The sequence below is a fragment of the Epargyreus clarus genome, unplaced genomic scaffold (genome assembly GCF_041222505.1).
Source record: "Epargyreus clarus isolate Ecla_fem2 unplaced genomic scaffold, WU_Ecla_fem_2.2 ptg000026l, whole genome shotgun sequence".
NCBI classification, from domain to species: Eukaryota; Metazoa; Arthropoda; class Insecta; order Lepidoptera; family Hesperiidae; genus Epargyreus; species Epargyreus clarus.
Window position 1 is genome coordinate 6,960,122 of NW_027332233.1, and position 15,558 is coordinate 6,975,679.

Here is a 15,558-nt window from a genome sequence, read left to right on the forward strand (position 1 = left end):
TTCATGGCAAAATCAGTTTTAGTATTTAGTTTTAGAAGACCTATTTGAAAAATTCACCCTATATATATTTTTAAAATAAGTAATTAAGGTTGGTTAATTGTAGTTTAAAATAAAAAGAACTAAACAAGTAGGTAATAGGTATTAAACAAAGAAAAGCAAGAAATTTTGAAAAATATTATAAAAATTAAATGCACACATTAATACAGATTTTTATTAGTTGGTATCCAGAAAATACTTAGTATTGCATAATCAAATTTGATATTATCGAACAATATTCCATAAGACGATATGGATAAGTCACATTACAATAAACATTTGCACAGACTTTAAATTGTTCAACTCACAGATAAAAATGATTAATTGGATATGGAATCTGTCCATAACTTAAACAACTTATTTCTTAAGTGTCCATTTTTAATCATTAGACAGAATAATAATTAGGCAAGTGTCGTCAAATGAAATCAGATTTAACAAAATTACCAAATCGAAAATTGGATATAAACACAATCTATAGTAAACATATACTTTCTTATACCAATAAATCTTATATTTCAATACAAAATAAAAATACATGGAATATTACAAAATCTATAACATTACTGGAATCATCGTTTTAATTCATGATTTTAAACAGAATCAATAAAGGTACAATAAAAGAACAATCAATGTTTTATTCTAGGTACAGTATAGTTTATTTCTCAATAGTAATCTAATCACACTACTACCATATTAAAATTTGTTTCATTCAGAAAGCTTTCATAAATTTTATACTTATGTTAAGAATGGAACGATAAATCCGTTTTAATAAGTAAATAAGCTTTATCTATTCAGATGATTTACCCATAGAGACAAATTCCTTATTATACGCAAGACACAAACATTATTGAGATCTATAAAGCATATTTGATCTTTTGTCTAAATTATATTAGTATAGATTTTGATAGAACAATTTGAAACATACATAGTCATATAACTATGGTACGAGATGGAGTATATGTTTTGTAAAACTAGTCAAATGACATAGTAGATACAATTCATAAGAATCATGTCTGTTATTTGGCTTATTTACTAATATAAGAGGTACGTATTCCATCTGCAGCTTTAATATGTCTTTAATAAATAGCTCGATCTCAGGTCCATTACACTGATGATTTTTGGTTGCCAAACGATCAACGCTGTATGTAAATGTGTATGAGTGAACTTGAGATAGACTGCTCAAGTCTGCTATCAATCGTAAAAATCTCATACTACGGGTACTTTATTGAAAATTGAGTGGGTACAGTAGTCCATACATTTCTACTACCAAATCTTATTGTACACGAGCTGTTATTGGAAGAAAGCTCAAACATACTTTAAAGATCTCCAAATTTACCCTAAAATCAGCAATAACTTAATTGAAAACTGGCAACATTACACTTTGTCACGAGAATTTTAAATAAAGCACATGCACATTACGAACATCAAAACACACACAAGTCTATTTTTTTATTTTTGGCTTAAACTTTGAGCACATTAATTTAAAACATGTTCTTAAATAGTTCTTATTAGACTTATAAGACATACAGAATTATATTTTTTAGATAATGACAATAGACAAATAACATTAAAAATATTTTAATTTTTATATTGAGTATTAGAATTCCTTTAGTTTTAACATGTATATAATTATAAATTTGGTGAAACGAGTGTTTGAGACATTCATAATATTAATTTATGAATAAAGGACCAATCAAGTCAATATTATACTGCGGAATTACATTTTCAAAAACAGGTATAGATGTAACATTTTAAATTTACCCCTTGAATATATATTAAATTGATATTTAACATCAAGTATAGGACAATTTTAACAGTTTTACGCGAATAGATAATAATCCAATGTAATTCTACAATTCAGACAATATTTTTTTAAAACAAAACATATGTTTTACATAATATATGGTAGGTACGTGATACCTGATGGGTATTTACTGTCAAATGTAATAAGTAGGTAGTTACACGAAGTTTTAACTTAATCAGTATTGATTTTGTAACTTCTAATAATAGTGACCAAATTAGGTATGGGATATGTATGCGTGATAAAATAAAATAGTTTCCTTCTTTATGTTTGTGAGATATCTAAATAAATATTTGAGAGCCATAATAATAACAAATAATCGTTGGCCAAATACTTCTTTATCGCCTCTCCAATGACAGAAGGGAGAATTTAAGCCCTTCAATGCAAGGACTCTAGCATTAACAATAAAACATCCATCAGAATGTGTACACCAACATATAATCCCAACTAAGGGAATTGTAAAATATCCCTTCAAAAGATATTTTTCAAGGCATTATCATCTTAAACTGTTCCCTACTTATTAAATTTTGACAGTGTAAACACAGTGCAACAAGGGAAAAATATTAATGACTCATGATAATATCATAATAACATATGATAAGACATATATAATGTAAATACTATAACTTGTGTACATAATATATAATATACATATGTATATGTCTGGAGCATTTACTACTTTTTATTAGTTTAATAATGACATGTATATAGAGTGCACACACAGACAAAGCTTGCTTTGTGTGCGTCAAATGTTTTGAATATGTTTTGTAGCAATTGACGCCGTCATGCATATGGGTAATCAAACACATACAAATGTGTTTTTAACATTTTCTTTAAATAACAAATAGCATTGTTTAAATAACTTAAAAGGAATATTTTGCAAGCTCCAACGTATTGGTAATTTTAGGAATTTGCACTTTATTACACATCTTGTGCTAATAATTATAATCATATTTATTTTGATCTTTTATTACCAACGCAAAATAATCTCAATATTTCATAGTGGCGCCTCTAGCGGTACCAAAGTGAAGTTATAAATTATATTTTATTAAAAACTAAACAATTTTTAGGAGTGGTATGCCCGGTACTCACTGCACATGTAATGTATATACATATTTAAAAGTATATTAATTATAATAATATATAGATCAGATTCCGTTACCAACTATATAGCTCGCATACTCTACAACTATGACAAGAGTCCTTAAGATATTCAATTCATTTCTCACGTGTTGTAGTCTCTCAAACGGTAATGCGGTACACTTTTACCGAACATTCAAATTGATTAATTCGGTTTCGACTTTATATCTTTATCTAGACAATATAAAGGAGTGTGTTCGTGTGCACTTACGGGTTAGTTCGCAAAGCCTATATTCGGTCGATGTGGACCCCCATTACATTTGACAAAGTATTACACGTGAAAACAACGTTTATTAATGTCTAGTTCTGATCTAACTACAGATAAAGTCTTCAAAGCGTGAACATGTATGTAGCTTGCGACAAAAATTGATTTATTCGTAAAATATGAATATTTAAATGGCGTGTTGTGTATATAATTTGATCACTTTCGACTAGCAAAAATATCGAATCTGTGTCATAAGTACATATCATTCGACTATAATTTCGTAGGTACACTAACTATAGTTAAATAGTAATTCAATTTTAGGCTCCATTTTTAGTTCGAATACATAATAATATGTAAATAACCTAATAATTATAATACGAGCACTTTAATAAACTAGACATAACCTTTAAACCAGGGTATCGGTTACTGAAAAGGGAAGTATAATTTTTGGGACAAACTTTTATAGGTATAACTATTAAATTAGTAAGTAAACGTCGTCTATACTATTTTAAACTTCGAAATCGGATGGATTACGGCAACACAAAATAAATCATTGAAAATTATATATAAATTCTTGTTCTTTTTCAAATAAGACAGAAATTTATATTTATACGAATCATATTCTGTCTGTTGCATTGTATTGATCTTATTACAATAACTAGAGCAAAGTGTTTTTTCTAAAATACATTAAATATTTATTTCTCTCATGTATACATACATAATTATATGTATTGTGTATAAGAAAATTACTGACACATTTCGAAATAAATCATTGGCAAGTTCTCTAATTGGGGCTAACTGCGTCAAAGAATTAAAAATAAATAAACACTAAGTGCAACTAACAATACGATTACTGACAAATCACGACAATATATAAACAAAAAACTCAAAATTGCTTAACAGAGATCATAAATGATTGGAAATTCCACATAATTTCAATTGTATCATTGTGTAGACAATAATAATGAATAAATAATCATCATAAGAATATCAATTTTAACATAAGCTTAGCTAAACGGAAACAAGCATATACAGTAACACACAGACACTTAATATATCTAAAACTAAATAGTGTCATGAACAATATTATAATGCTAAGCGATATACTTCAACCAATCATTTGAAGCAATGAACATCGGGCCTCACTCACGTATAAAACTCGGGTAAAAATCCTCCGAAGTAGATGTTTTATTAGAAGTTAATGGTATGTTTACATGCTCGCCAAATACCAGCAATCGTCCACAAGCACACGTGTGTACAGGGGTGTTTGGCTTGGCTTGCATGTGATTGGATAGGCTGGTGTGAAAACATAGACGAATGTAGTTTTTTTTACACAATCGGTTACATCTGCTCGCTTGCGGGCGTTCCCTCGATTTTTAATACTTTTGTTTTCGAGATTTTGAGTTTTGAGAGTAGACCCGAAGTCCATTAGATCAATAATTTCAATGGCATAATTTAATAATACTTAAAAAATAACGTTTCCGTACTAGATCAAAATTGTTTTACATAATTTTAAAGTCGAGATCAAGACTGTAAAATAACAATACAGATAATATTAGGCCAAAAATTACACACTGCTGTTAGGAATGTGCGTAAATGCTTAATATGTTAAACGCATGAATAGTTTATCACTTTTACGAATATTAAATTGGGGTATTAATATGTTATAAATAATTTTGATACATGTATTTGCCATCATCAATGTTTTAGTGATAACAAACCATGCAACTGGGCGAAATATTAGCATACATTTAGCAAAAAACCCGTTATATGAAAATGCATACATTCGACAACAACATTCGGTAATTCATATCACAATTTTTTTTTTTGCATTTTTATAAACCCAGGATGTACAATAAATTGTATATTAACCAACTGACACTAATACGAAATAGAGAGGTATTTTCTTAATAAATGACAGTTACAATAGTTATAGCTAATAATGTTGTTTGATCATCTGAACATATACAATGAATCATACAACACATATAATAAAGTATATGTAAAATAAAAAGTAATTTTAGCCGTTAAATGTTCAGACATTTAATTATAAATGAAGTTGTAGTCTAGAAATAAATCAAGTAAATTAACGTGATTAAAATTAAATTAAAAATATCGGCTATTCTAAATCAACTAGAACAAAAAGCTGCCAACTGCACAAATAGATGCATACAATAATTGACTGACCGAAGACTGTAGATAGTAACTTTGAGGATTGGCTTACATACGAAACACTATGTGTATCTTTGGTGCGAAAAATGGCACAAACAAAGCTCTAATAGATAATATACTAAGTACTTGTTAGTTTTAAAATATTTAAGAGAACATAATAATATTTTTATTAAGTCAACATACCAATTAAATATTTATAATATATTTTTTATAATCTGTATTTTTAGATATAATAGATTTTTCTGTTTTCCAATTAGGCACTACTAAGGATAGTCATAAAATGTAATTTTTATGAGAATTTATATTATTATACTCAACATTTTATTAAATTTAAACAGTACAATAAATATGGAAAATACTGGAATTTATTTGGAATAATATGTAAACCTCGTTCGAGGTTTTAATCTTAAAACTTGTAAATGCATTAAATTGTGCAATATCTAACACTTATAATATGGAGACAAATGTATTTTTAAAATTTATAATATATCATTTTTTTTATTATAACATGAAATGTTTCAAAGGTACACCGAAATATGACGAGTGAACATCAAATTCAAACTTTATAATCTTATATTTGTGATCGATTTTAGTTAATCAGGATACTTTTATAATATTTCTACCGTAGACATTGTATATTTTATTTAGATTCAATAACAAGGGCCAAATTCAGAGTAGACTAACACAGCCAAATACTAAATTTAGAACGATAAAAACTTCTCAAACTCCCAATCTTACCCGCTACTCCCGGATCGTTAGACTCTTGTCTCCATAGCCTCTAGAATCCTTTCCGAGATCTTTGCGTGTCACCGCACCTATGAACAGGCGTTCAAACATCTTTCTTAGGCCTTACATGCTTAGGCCTTGAAGTACTGGGGGAACTCGTTGGAGATGGCTCGGACGAGCGCCTGGTCGTTGAGGCTGGGCTCGCCCTCCTCGCAGAAGATGCGCGCGAAGCAGCGCAGCAGGTCGTCGCGGCGGTGCAGGTGCGCGCCGTAGTCGGTGTTGCGGATGGTGCCCTGGAGGATCCTCAGGTATTGGTGGCGACGCTGAAATATACATTTTTCATACTAAAGTTGAATTAATTAGGTGACCTAAACTGGTAATAAGCCAATGGTACAAGATTTCTCTTAAAACTCCTACTGTAGACAGAGATTTTCAGTAGCAGTAAGGCTTCGTTCTGGACACTTTCCGCTTAATGTTTTCGGATATCTCATGAAAAAAGTTGCTTCACCAAACTGTCTTTCATGTGATAGACCAGAAGATGTTCAACATCTTTTGCTGGAGTGTGTCCGGAATCGTAAAGAGAGAGATGCATTGATGAAAAAACTAAAAATAAATCAAATAAATGTTGGCGTATTCCAAACTATTTTGTCGGTGCCTTTTCTGAAACTGCGAGATGTGTCTATGCGTTCATCAATGCATCTCTCAAACATAGAAATTAATTATTTAGGATAATTTAATTAAAGTGTAAAATAGATTGTACAAAAGTGCAATGGGGTTGACAATTTACAATTAGTACCCAAATCCCGAAATAAATAAAGAGAAAATAAACTCCTAAGTTCCCTCTCTCTCTATTCTAGCATGCATATTTGACGTGCCGAAATTAAATATTAGTGGTTAGAAATAAGTATATTCATATCTGATGACAACAGTATTGTGTTTTGTTTTGAAAGCTTTGGTATACCAAATTAAACTTGGCTTGCGCGTTGACCTATACAGCTGTTACTCTGAAAGGAGACCTGTGCTTAGCTGTGGGACAGTGATGGGTTGACGACTATGAAAAAAATTCAACATAGTTCTCAGTAGCAATGCAGGTGACAAACTGATAATACTTCGATCCTGTTTGGAGTTGATTCTGGTCGGTAGCCACTTCAAGGTCCACCTTATTAATTATAAGTTAATATTGTCTACAATATGCTCAAATGTTACTTGAATAAAAATAATAACTGCTGTAAATTGCTATTAAGAACAAAAAAGGAGAATTAAATTACATTTTCAACATAATTTCTTTAAACATTTTTACTACTACTGCATAAAATTTCGGCAACAACATTCAACAACCCTCGTCTTAACAGTATTGAGTAATCAACTCACAGTATCACCAGGCGACAAGTCAGCGAGCTGGCGCACAATGATGTCAATGGCCACTTTCACGTCGTTAGTGTAGAAGTGTTCCGCGGTCTTCTTGCGGCTAAATAGGTCGATCACAAGCTTGAGCACCGAGTGCGCTGGTGCCGGCTCGTGGTCGAAGATGTGCACTGGATCTTCTGTAAAACGTAAACGATATATTTATGATTTCAATCCGTTAAATCATTATGTAAATGTAACCAGCAATGATAATCAAACTTAACCAAATATGTGCATATTGCAATCATAGATAAGTAAAGATTACTCACTCCTAACAAGAAAATGTACCCAGTTTTAAGAATTGAAATAGTTGCGTAAAAAAGTTTTGCCACGTCTCCGTGCTAAAATGTCCCTAAAATATTTGAAATAATTATTTATTATGTAAATTACGCAGTATTAGTTTTTTATTCGTAATTTTTCTCTAAAAATATTTTTATTTGTCAAGAATTGAAAAAAATAACTTACTAATAAGCCGTTTGTGGCTTCAAGGCGGTTAAGTATCTTTACTAACCTATGATTGCCATACAAAATTTGACAAATTCGTACTTGGGTTGACAAAAAAATATTATTACTATAATGAGCATCTGATAAACAGTTAAGAACATTTTTTAGTTTTGTTTTTTTAACCGATTTCTTGCATATTTTTTTTTGTTGATTGGGTACTAATGAGGTTTTGTGTAATCAATAAAAAAATGAAATTTAATGTTTATGATACATTTAACAATAAATAACATATTGTCAAACTGCAGATTGCTGCAATGAAACTTAAAAAAAATCTTTAGGAATATAAAAAAGGACTTACCCTCACGATTGAGGAGCAGAAGCACTTTCTCACAGAAGGTCTTAGCATTGTCCCTTGTCTCCAGAGCATTCAGCAGGAGGTTGTCGAAGGGGCTGTCGAACTGCAGGTTATAGGCGAGCAGCAGCGTGAGGAACAGATCCGGGATCTGTTCGTCCACATCCGTCTCCGGGGGGTCCTCGATCAGTTCCAGCAGGAACTGCGCGAACTCCATGCCAAGTTGCTCTATGGTTTAATGTAAACAGAAATTAGTTGGTAATGATCTAATGATATTAAAATTATGTCCAAAGTCGTAACAGTTTAAGGCTCTTTTTGCTTGGATGCGGATTAAGATTTAAGCCGGGAATAACCCTGGTAAGTAGAAAAAAATTAGGCAACCCTGAAATACAATTGAAAACAATAAAATAACTTTGTTCCTAATAACCAATGTTCAGGCATGTATTTAATCTTGTTTGAGTATACTAGATTCTAATTTATTAGTACACTGAAGGTGGTAGATTTCTGTGATTCAACTCAATCGGCACCTGCGCCGTACTTCATTCTGCCCATAAACAGTAGCAGCAGTTTGAAGTATGCGTTAAGGGCATAATTATCCGAAACTTCCCACTTAGTCCTCAATGGCACGCATGTTTTGCCAACTTGAGGAGCTTGACGTTTAATCTTACCATGATGCCTATTACATAGGATGTCCAAAGGCAGTCGAAGCCATCAGGTGAACTGCATGCTCGTTAGCCACTCGTACTTCACTATAAATAGTAATATGTGAGCACGTACCGAAGTGCGTGACGGGCAGGCGGTCCGCCATGGAGAGCACCATGGAGAGCAGCAGCGCGGAGTGCGAGAGGCGCGACACGGCGCGCGGGTTGTCGCGCATGTCGCGCGCCAGCTCCGCGGGCAGCGCCGACAGCGCCAGCGTGCCCAGCGCCGCGCGCTCCAGCCCGCACATCACGCCGAACGCCTGGGTCATACACGCCGGCAATAAAATACCAGGTCCATGGCAAGGTTACTTTTCACGACATTAGACATTAAAGAACTAGTTTCGGGACCTACTAAGAATTTATGTAATAGGGGATTATATTGAAATACGAGTATAACAAAAGTTTTAAAAATGTTCATTCATCTGTACTAATTTCTGCCTAACCATAGGCACATTTATGTGAGTAGTAGGTTGAGCGGATACGTACTGAGCCCTACCACTCACAAGCCTTTAGTAAAAACAAAAAAAGGAAGTTCTTTAAATAGGAAGAGAAGAAATTTTAGATACTATCTTTTACGAATCTCGCAAAGAATGAAAGACGCCTACTCTACGCCTAGCTACGCCCTTTTGTTTATTTTTACTACTTACCTGAAGAAGTAGTTGCCTAAGAGGCCAACGTGTCTCCATTTGGTAGTACTGGACCAGTGTTGATACATATGCATAGCGATGGCTGCTAAGAACATGTTGAGAAATGTTCACATCTGCATTTGACTGCAAGAGGATAATATGTTATTATTATTTTTATTCACACTTTACATTATCATCAAAAGCAAAAAGGCTATTAAATGGGTAATTGTAATTGTGTTAGTTGGTTTTTTGTTTTTGTTTTACATTAATCAAACATAGCAAATGAGCATACACTCCATCTAATGGCATGGGGTCAATGCTACTCATAGACAATTGAAACCAAATCCATATAAAACTGGGGTTTTACCTGAAGTCAACAGTTGCATTAAACCTCATGTTCACGTCAGCCGACATGTATACACTACCACCGAAATACAAGAACTGGTTCACAATAGAAATAGGCAAGGCATTGGTGCTCATCCCAATGGTAATGGTTCCCAGTCGAAATATACTGCTCCTATCACTTTTTAGACTAAGAACAGATCAGATCAAACCAACATAACACCACAATACACTACATGGAATCTCCATACACTAACCATCACAGAGATCAATTCCAGCAGCTGAGTCTGTATATCATGGGCATCATCATGCAACGCCCATCCTCTTTGCTGGGCGTCATTGGCCGCCTTGGACAGCGCGTTGAGAGCCGTCATCATGCGTAGAGCGTCCGGCGCCGCGTCGATAGCATTCTTCGGGCAGGTTATGTTGCTGTTGGCTTCACGGAGTAATGCGTCTATGATGGACCTCGCCGCACCGCCTGGTAGGAATTCCTGTACACAAAATGGGCAAAATTATTGTATTCAAATGCAAACCAAGGCTAACTGTGTTTTTTCACTGCCCTGATCAAAATTAAAATAGTGGCTTTCTTAAGTTATGAACTAGTAGGCAACCACACCATGGAATAAATTAACCCTATACTTGACCTTGTGCACTTAAATGCACCTTCGAATCAGATTTTTTTTCTTGGAAAATGCAACATCGAATCTTATTAATAATAACTCAAAGCGACTTAGCAAACGTTTCTTTACGTCAGAAAATGAAATCTATATCTGTCTCGTTCACACATTGTCAGTGGTAAACAAAATAGCGAGCCGTCGGTCAGCGCCTGCGCAACGCTCCCTGAGTATCTTATTTTATCTAAATGAAATTAAGTTATATATATGAAACTTATATAATTTTACTTTCTGCAAGCTTTATGCTTTTTTGGTGATATTAGTTTTGAGATATAATGTTTTGAATATATAGTAATTCATGACTTTTGTTATGTGTGCATTAAAATGCACACTACCAACGACATACACTATTACTGTTTGTCAATATTGTGTCTTTAAATGCACATTGCCAACTTTGCTACTATATACTAAGGTTCTGCACCCAAGGTAGGGGTAGGGTAAACAAGGTTCAGAAAGAGTTTTTTTGTTATAATGCATGACTGCAATTCATATTTCCCCCCTTCCACTAAATTCCCAGTCCTTAGCTTGCAATATTTTTCTTTCAGATGACTGGAGGCCGAAAAATTCTAGCTTTGGTGTCCAAATTGCGTAATTAAATCTGATGTAGAATCCAGCAAATCTTAGAAAGATGAATTCGAGATGTGTAGGTCTCATCAAGACGTCTCGGAACTCAAGTCCTGTCGAATCAAAAGCGTCTTCTGTCAAAAATGTAAACATCGCCAATAATGATGCCTCGAAAACATCTGCAATATCAATCCCAGATAAGACCAAATTCCCACTTGAGGTCGGCCATAGATGCGCCACTAGCTTTGAAGACTAAGCTGGAATGCTTCAGAAAAGTATATCTTCTTACCACAACCTTCAAACAAGTGGAATAACGTCCAGTCATATGCTCAAATTCAATACAGCATTATAACGGAAATATGGATGAAGGTCTAAACAGACATATCGCTTTAAACCATACAGATGTGATAGGCCATTGTTAGTATTGTCTTCACAGATTTTGGACATCTTCGTTTGTAATTCTTGGTTGCTGTTTCGTCAAGAGAATAGTGGTAAACAAAAATTATTGCCACTCAAAAAGTTTCGAGTCGCTTTATTTGGGAATCTGCGTTTTTTTTGGTGGAGGTCTTCTAATCTCTCAACTCAACTAAAATATCTCAAAACTTATTGATATGTCATAGCTTCTGAGACTTTTATCTTTAGTATTTTCGAAATATATGATAATTTTTATGTTTTTTAATTATTTCTTAGTTTAGTGAGTACTTGGCGGTGTGCATTTAAAGACACATTTTTTTTCTTGTGAACCTGGCAGTGTGCACTTAAAGACACATACTATATCCTGAAAACTGAAATTCAAAGATTTTTTATTTTATTTTTTCTAGTATCCTTATAACCCAATTAACGTAGGGAAGTAGCAAAAGTATATTTTTTTTACGATAAAATTCTCTGCCAAGTATAGGGTTAAAGTCCATCCATAGACATTAATGCCATTGCTTTGCTCAATGCAAGTCATAACTATTCACAGTTAGTTCAACTACAAGGTTTCTTACCCAACACCTATCACCAAATAATTCACAATCACAACTAAATTTAAAATAAAACACTTATTATTGACAAATGTTCTACAAAACATGAACTTAAATATTATAAAATTAAAGATATTGTATACTACATACCCGCAGAGAAATAAGGACCGTCTCCACAGCCACTTTAGACATGTCATGGCTAAGCTGGGTCTCCTTACGGACAGCCTGCACTATCTCATATATTGCATTGGGTTTGATGCTCTCGCTACTGTCCTGACTGTCATCCTGATTGTCAGTGTCTGATGAAATCTGATTGGATGATGTCTTGCTCACATTCTTCTTCTTGTGACTATCACCATTATCTAAAAGAATATTGAAATATCTAGAATATTCTTAACATAATTTAGAGGCAGTTCTATGACATAAATTATGTTATTTTAAATAATTTACAATATGGGCTATATTCTTGATAAGGTCTTCATGCAGTTATTGCATCATGCAGTTTTGAAGGTGGTAGAACCCTTTGTGGTTCGACTCCGGCGGCACCACCGCCACACCTATTTCTACCTAATAACACCAGTGTTAGGCGCTGCTGTGTTCCGGTTTGAAGGGTGTGGTAAGGGAGATAGACTTTTCCGAGGCGTTCCAGCTTAGTCCTCAGGGGTAGCGGAGCATCTGTGGCCGACCTCAGGTAGGAATATCTAATCCTATCTGGGGTTGATTACAGATGTCCATGGGCGGCAGTAGCCACTTACCATCAGGTGGACTGCATGCTCGTCTGCTACTCTCATATTATAAAAAAAAAAAAAAAAGTTATATGGAGAAATGAATAAATAATTTATTAACAATATGATAATAATAGCAATAGTTGACATAATAGTTCTGTTTAACTATGTGGTATTGACATGTAAATTAATCCTTAATTTAGTATAACTACTTGTCCTTTACTTATTTGCTATAATGGCATATTGCCTTATAGTTGTATCATTTATGTCTATTTTTTAGATAAGCGACTATAGTCACTTACACTAGTTATGTTATATTAAGTTAATAGTCTATATAAATGGTTACTAAACATCAAGCTGGTACATCTATTACAAAATAGAAAAGATTAACATTGACATTCATAGTTTTACATGAATAGAATAACCAAAAAATATGTTGCTGTATAGATTAGAATTATGTTGTAATTGTGTAATGATAGCAAATATAAATTCACCATATCAGTTCATTACAACAATAATGAAGTTTTAACTTACCTTTAGAAGAATTGCTGTTTGCCATCCTAGTCGGCGACGACTCAGATTCCTCACTGATCTGTTGTTGAGAGACAACAGGCCTCAGGTCAAATGACGGCGACACTCCATTAGGAGGGGTGCTGTCATCCAAACGTGGTGGAGGCTTCGGCGCCGGCTGCTTCTTGCTCAATGGCTTCACCAACAGCTGGAGCTGGCGCTTCTTCTCAACCAACTTACCTATTAACTCTTGCTTCTGTGACGTCATTGAGTTATTATCGCTGAGGTTCATCACACAATCATTTATGAAACTGAGGAAGAAGTCTGGCTCGACCTGTGCAAAAGATTTACAAAGAACATTTATTGTTTAATTTGAGAGTGGTTGTAATAATCGAGGAAGTAACCAGATAGACTCCTCATAGGAATGTATTTTTATTTCAGGGCTATAAACTTGTCTGCTATATGCAATGACGGAAAACTACAGTCACTGGGACCAATTGCATGCTCATTAGCAAGTACATTACGACACTAATAATTGTAATTGGTGTGGCTTGAAACAGGATCTAATTGACTAACGTAATATCTATGCATGTATTATATATCTAGCACTAGCAGTCTATTTTGTTTAATTATCCATGGCTGTAATAATTGATCTAATCGAAGCGAATCGTTACCTTGACCGAGGCGACGTAATTCGAAGGAACGAATCCAAGTTGGCCTTTTCTGTTAACAACATGCCACCAGTTCCTCTGCTTGGTGCTGCTCTGCTGGAGGTAAAAGAATTCGCCCTCCGAAAAACTCAAGGTTTTAGCGAGAGTCGCCTCGAAATCGAACAGCGCTTTGAGCATTTCACACTCATCTGCAACCAAATTGTTGTTTGTTTAAATAAAGAACACACCCAGAAAATTTTAGCGATTTTTTTACAAATTCGTACCGTAACTATTCTGCCCTTCCCCCATGATTAACACAAGCAGGGATCACTCGAGTACGAACAATTAATAAGAACTTGTTTAAGTGAAACCTAATCATCCATTTTCAAACAAAAATCCATCAACAAATATATAAATTTTTAGGTAGCGGTCAAAATCTTATCGAACATCTGGATGACGTTTGAGTTGACATTTTGTTTTGACTCAACATTGGTTTTAAATCGAACTTTTTATGAGACAAAGATAATACATTTTGAAATGCAATCATATAAACCGTAACGACATCATAACAATTTTAAATATATATAATTATATTTTGCCGTTTGTACTAATTTAAATGTAATAAAAATGTGTATTTAGGATTACACTAAACACACACTACCTAGCAATAATGTAGCAGCTACTCCAATGATAACATTGGCTGCCGCAACCAGCTATGCATTTTTCACTGAATCTTATTTTCATGTTTATATATTTTTTGGTACATATACCTAATCTCAAAATATTCGTCATGTAAAATTATTTCGAGATTATATGGCATTTTATTTTTAAATAAGTACTTTATTACCAACGTATATTCTCTTCCCTTCCTTTTCCACCCCCTTAGATATGTTAACATGATATTTAGTTTAAACTTAATGAAACTGGTAATAACTTAATAAAACTAATATTACACCAATTATAAACTGAAACTGAATTATAGTACAACAATAATGTAGGTGAATAGTCTTCTGTAAACACCTAAGAGTATAAAATACTCTCCACCAATTTGTATTAGCAATTTAAACTAGATACTTAATAACTATAAGTAAGCAACGGAGAATTTAGCAACTAATCATTTTAATGCACTTATTTTTAGAGGTATCAATTAATTATAAAATGTTCTGCTAAGTAATTCAAATTCCATGAATTGTTCGATGACTTGATGAGATAGATACTCATTCCATTAAGTTCTAAAATAAACCCGTATCTTATTAGAAAATTAGAAATCACTGAGTACTCTTGACGGCAGATTTAATTCTAATTTAAGTAATGAATTCGTGTTGTTATGTTTGTAAAGGATTTCATCGTCATCGCCATCAATCAAATCAATGATGGACACGGGTCTCCTGTCTTAATGAGAAGGGTTCAGACTATAGTCCAAAAGTAAAAATGAGTATGCAGTCCTCCTAATAGGCAACATAGACTTTTGTAAACAAGATTAAATACTTTCCTGCGTTGCTACCCCTTAGCTCTAAATTG

At 33.5% G+C, this 15,558-nt stretch overlaps 1 protein-coding gene across 1 annotated transcript; it reads right to left on the reverse strand.

Moving 5' to 3' along the window:
• Positions 1 to 197: 197 nt before the first annotated feature.
• Positions 198 to 14,496, reverse strand: LOC140753314 (NCK-interacting protein with SH3 domain). Its single transcript, XM_073087836.1, has 10 exons — positions 14,322 to 14,496; positions 14,062 to 14,246; positions 13,412 to 13,721; positions 12,303 to 12,514; positions 10,207 to 10,440; positions 9,629 to 9,751; positions 9,058 to 9,241; positions 8,287 to 8,508; positions 7,452 to 7,624; positions 198 to 6,403 (listed from the first exon to the last, which is right to left on the reverse strand). Exons 1-10 carry the CDS (start codon positions 14,344 to 14,346, stop codon positions 6,212 to 6,214), a joined length of 1,860 nt encoding a protein of 619 aa, XP_072943937.1. The 5' UTR covers positions 14,347 to 14,496; the 3' UTR covers positions 198 to 6,211.
• Between the last annotated feature and the right edge of the window lie 1,062 nt (positions 14,497 to 15,558).

Excerpts from the sequence above, each read along its gene's own strand:
- LOC140753314 (XM_073087836.1), bottom strand. The coding sequence starts at position 14,346 with ATGGGGGAAGGGCAGAATAGTTACG. Across the intron at positions 10,441-12,302 it reads CGGTCCTTATTTCTCTGCGG|GAATTCCTACCAGGCGGTGC; the intron begins GTATGTAGTATA and ends TTTTGTGTACAG. Across the intron at positions 7,625-8,286 it reads TCTGCTCCTCAATCGTGAGG|AAGATCCAGTGCACATCTTC; the intron begins GTAAGTCCTTTT and ends TACGTTTTACAG.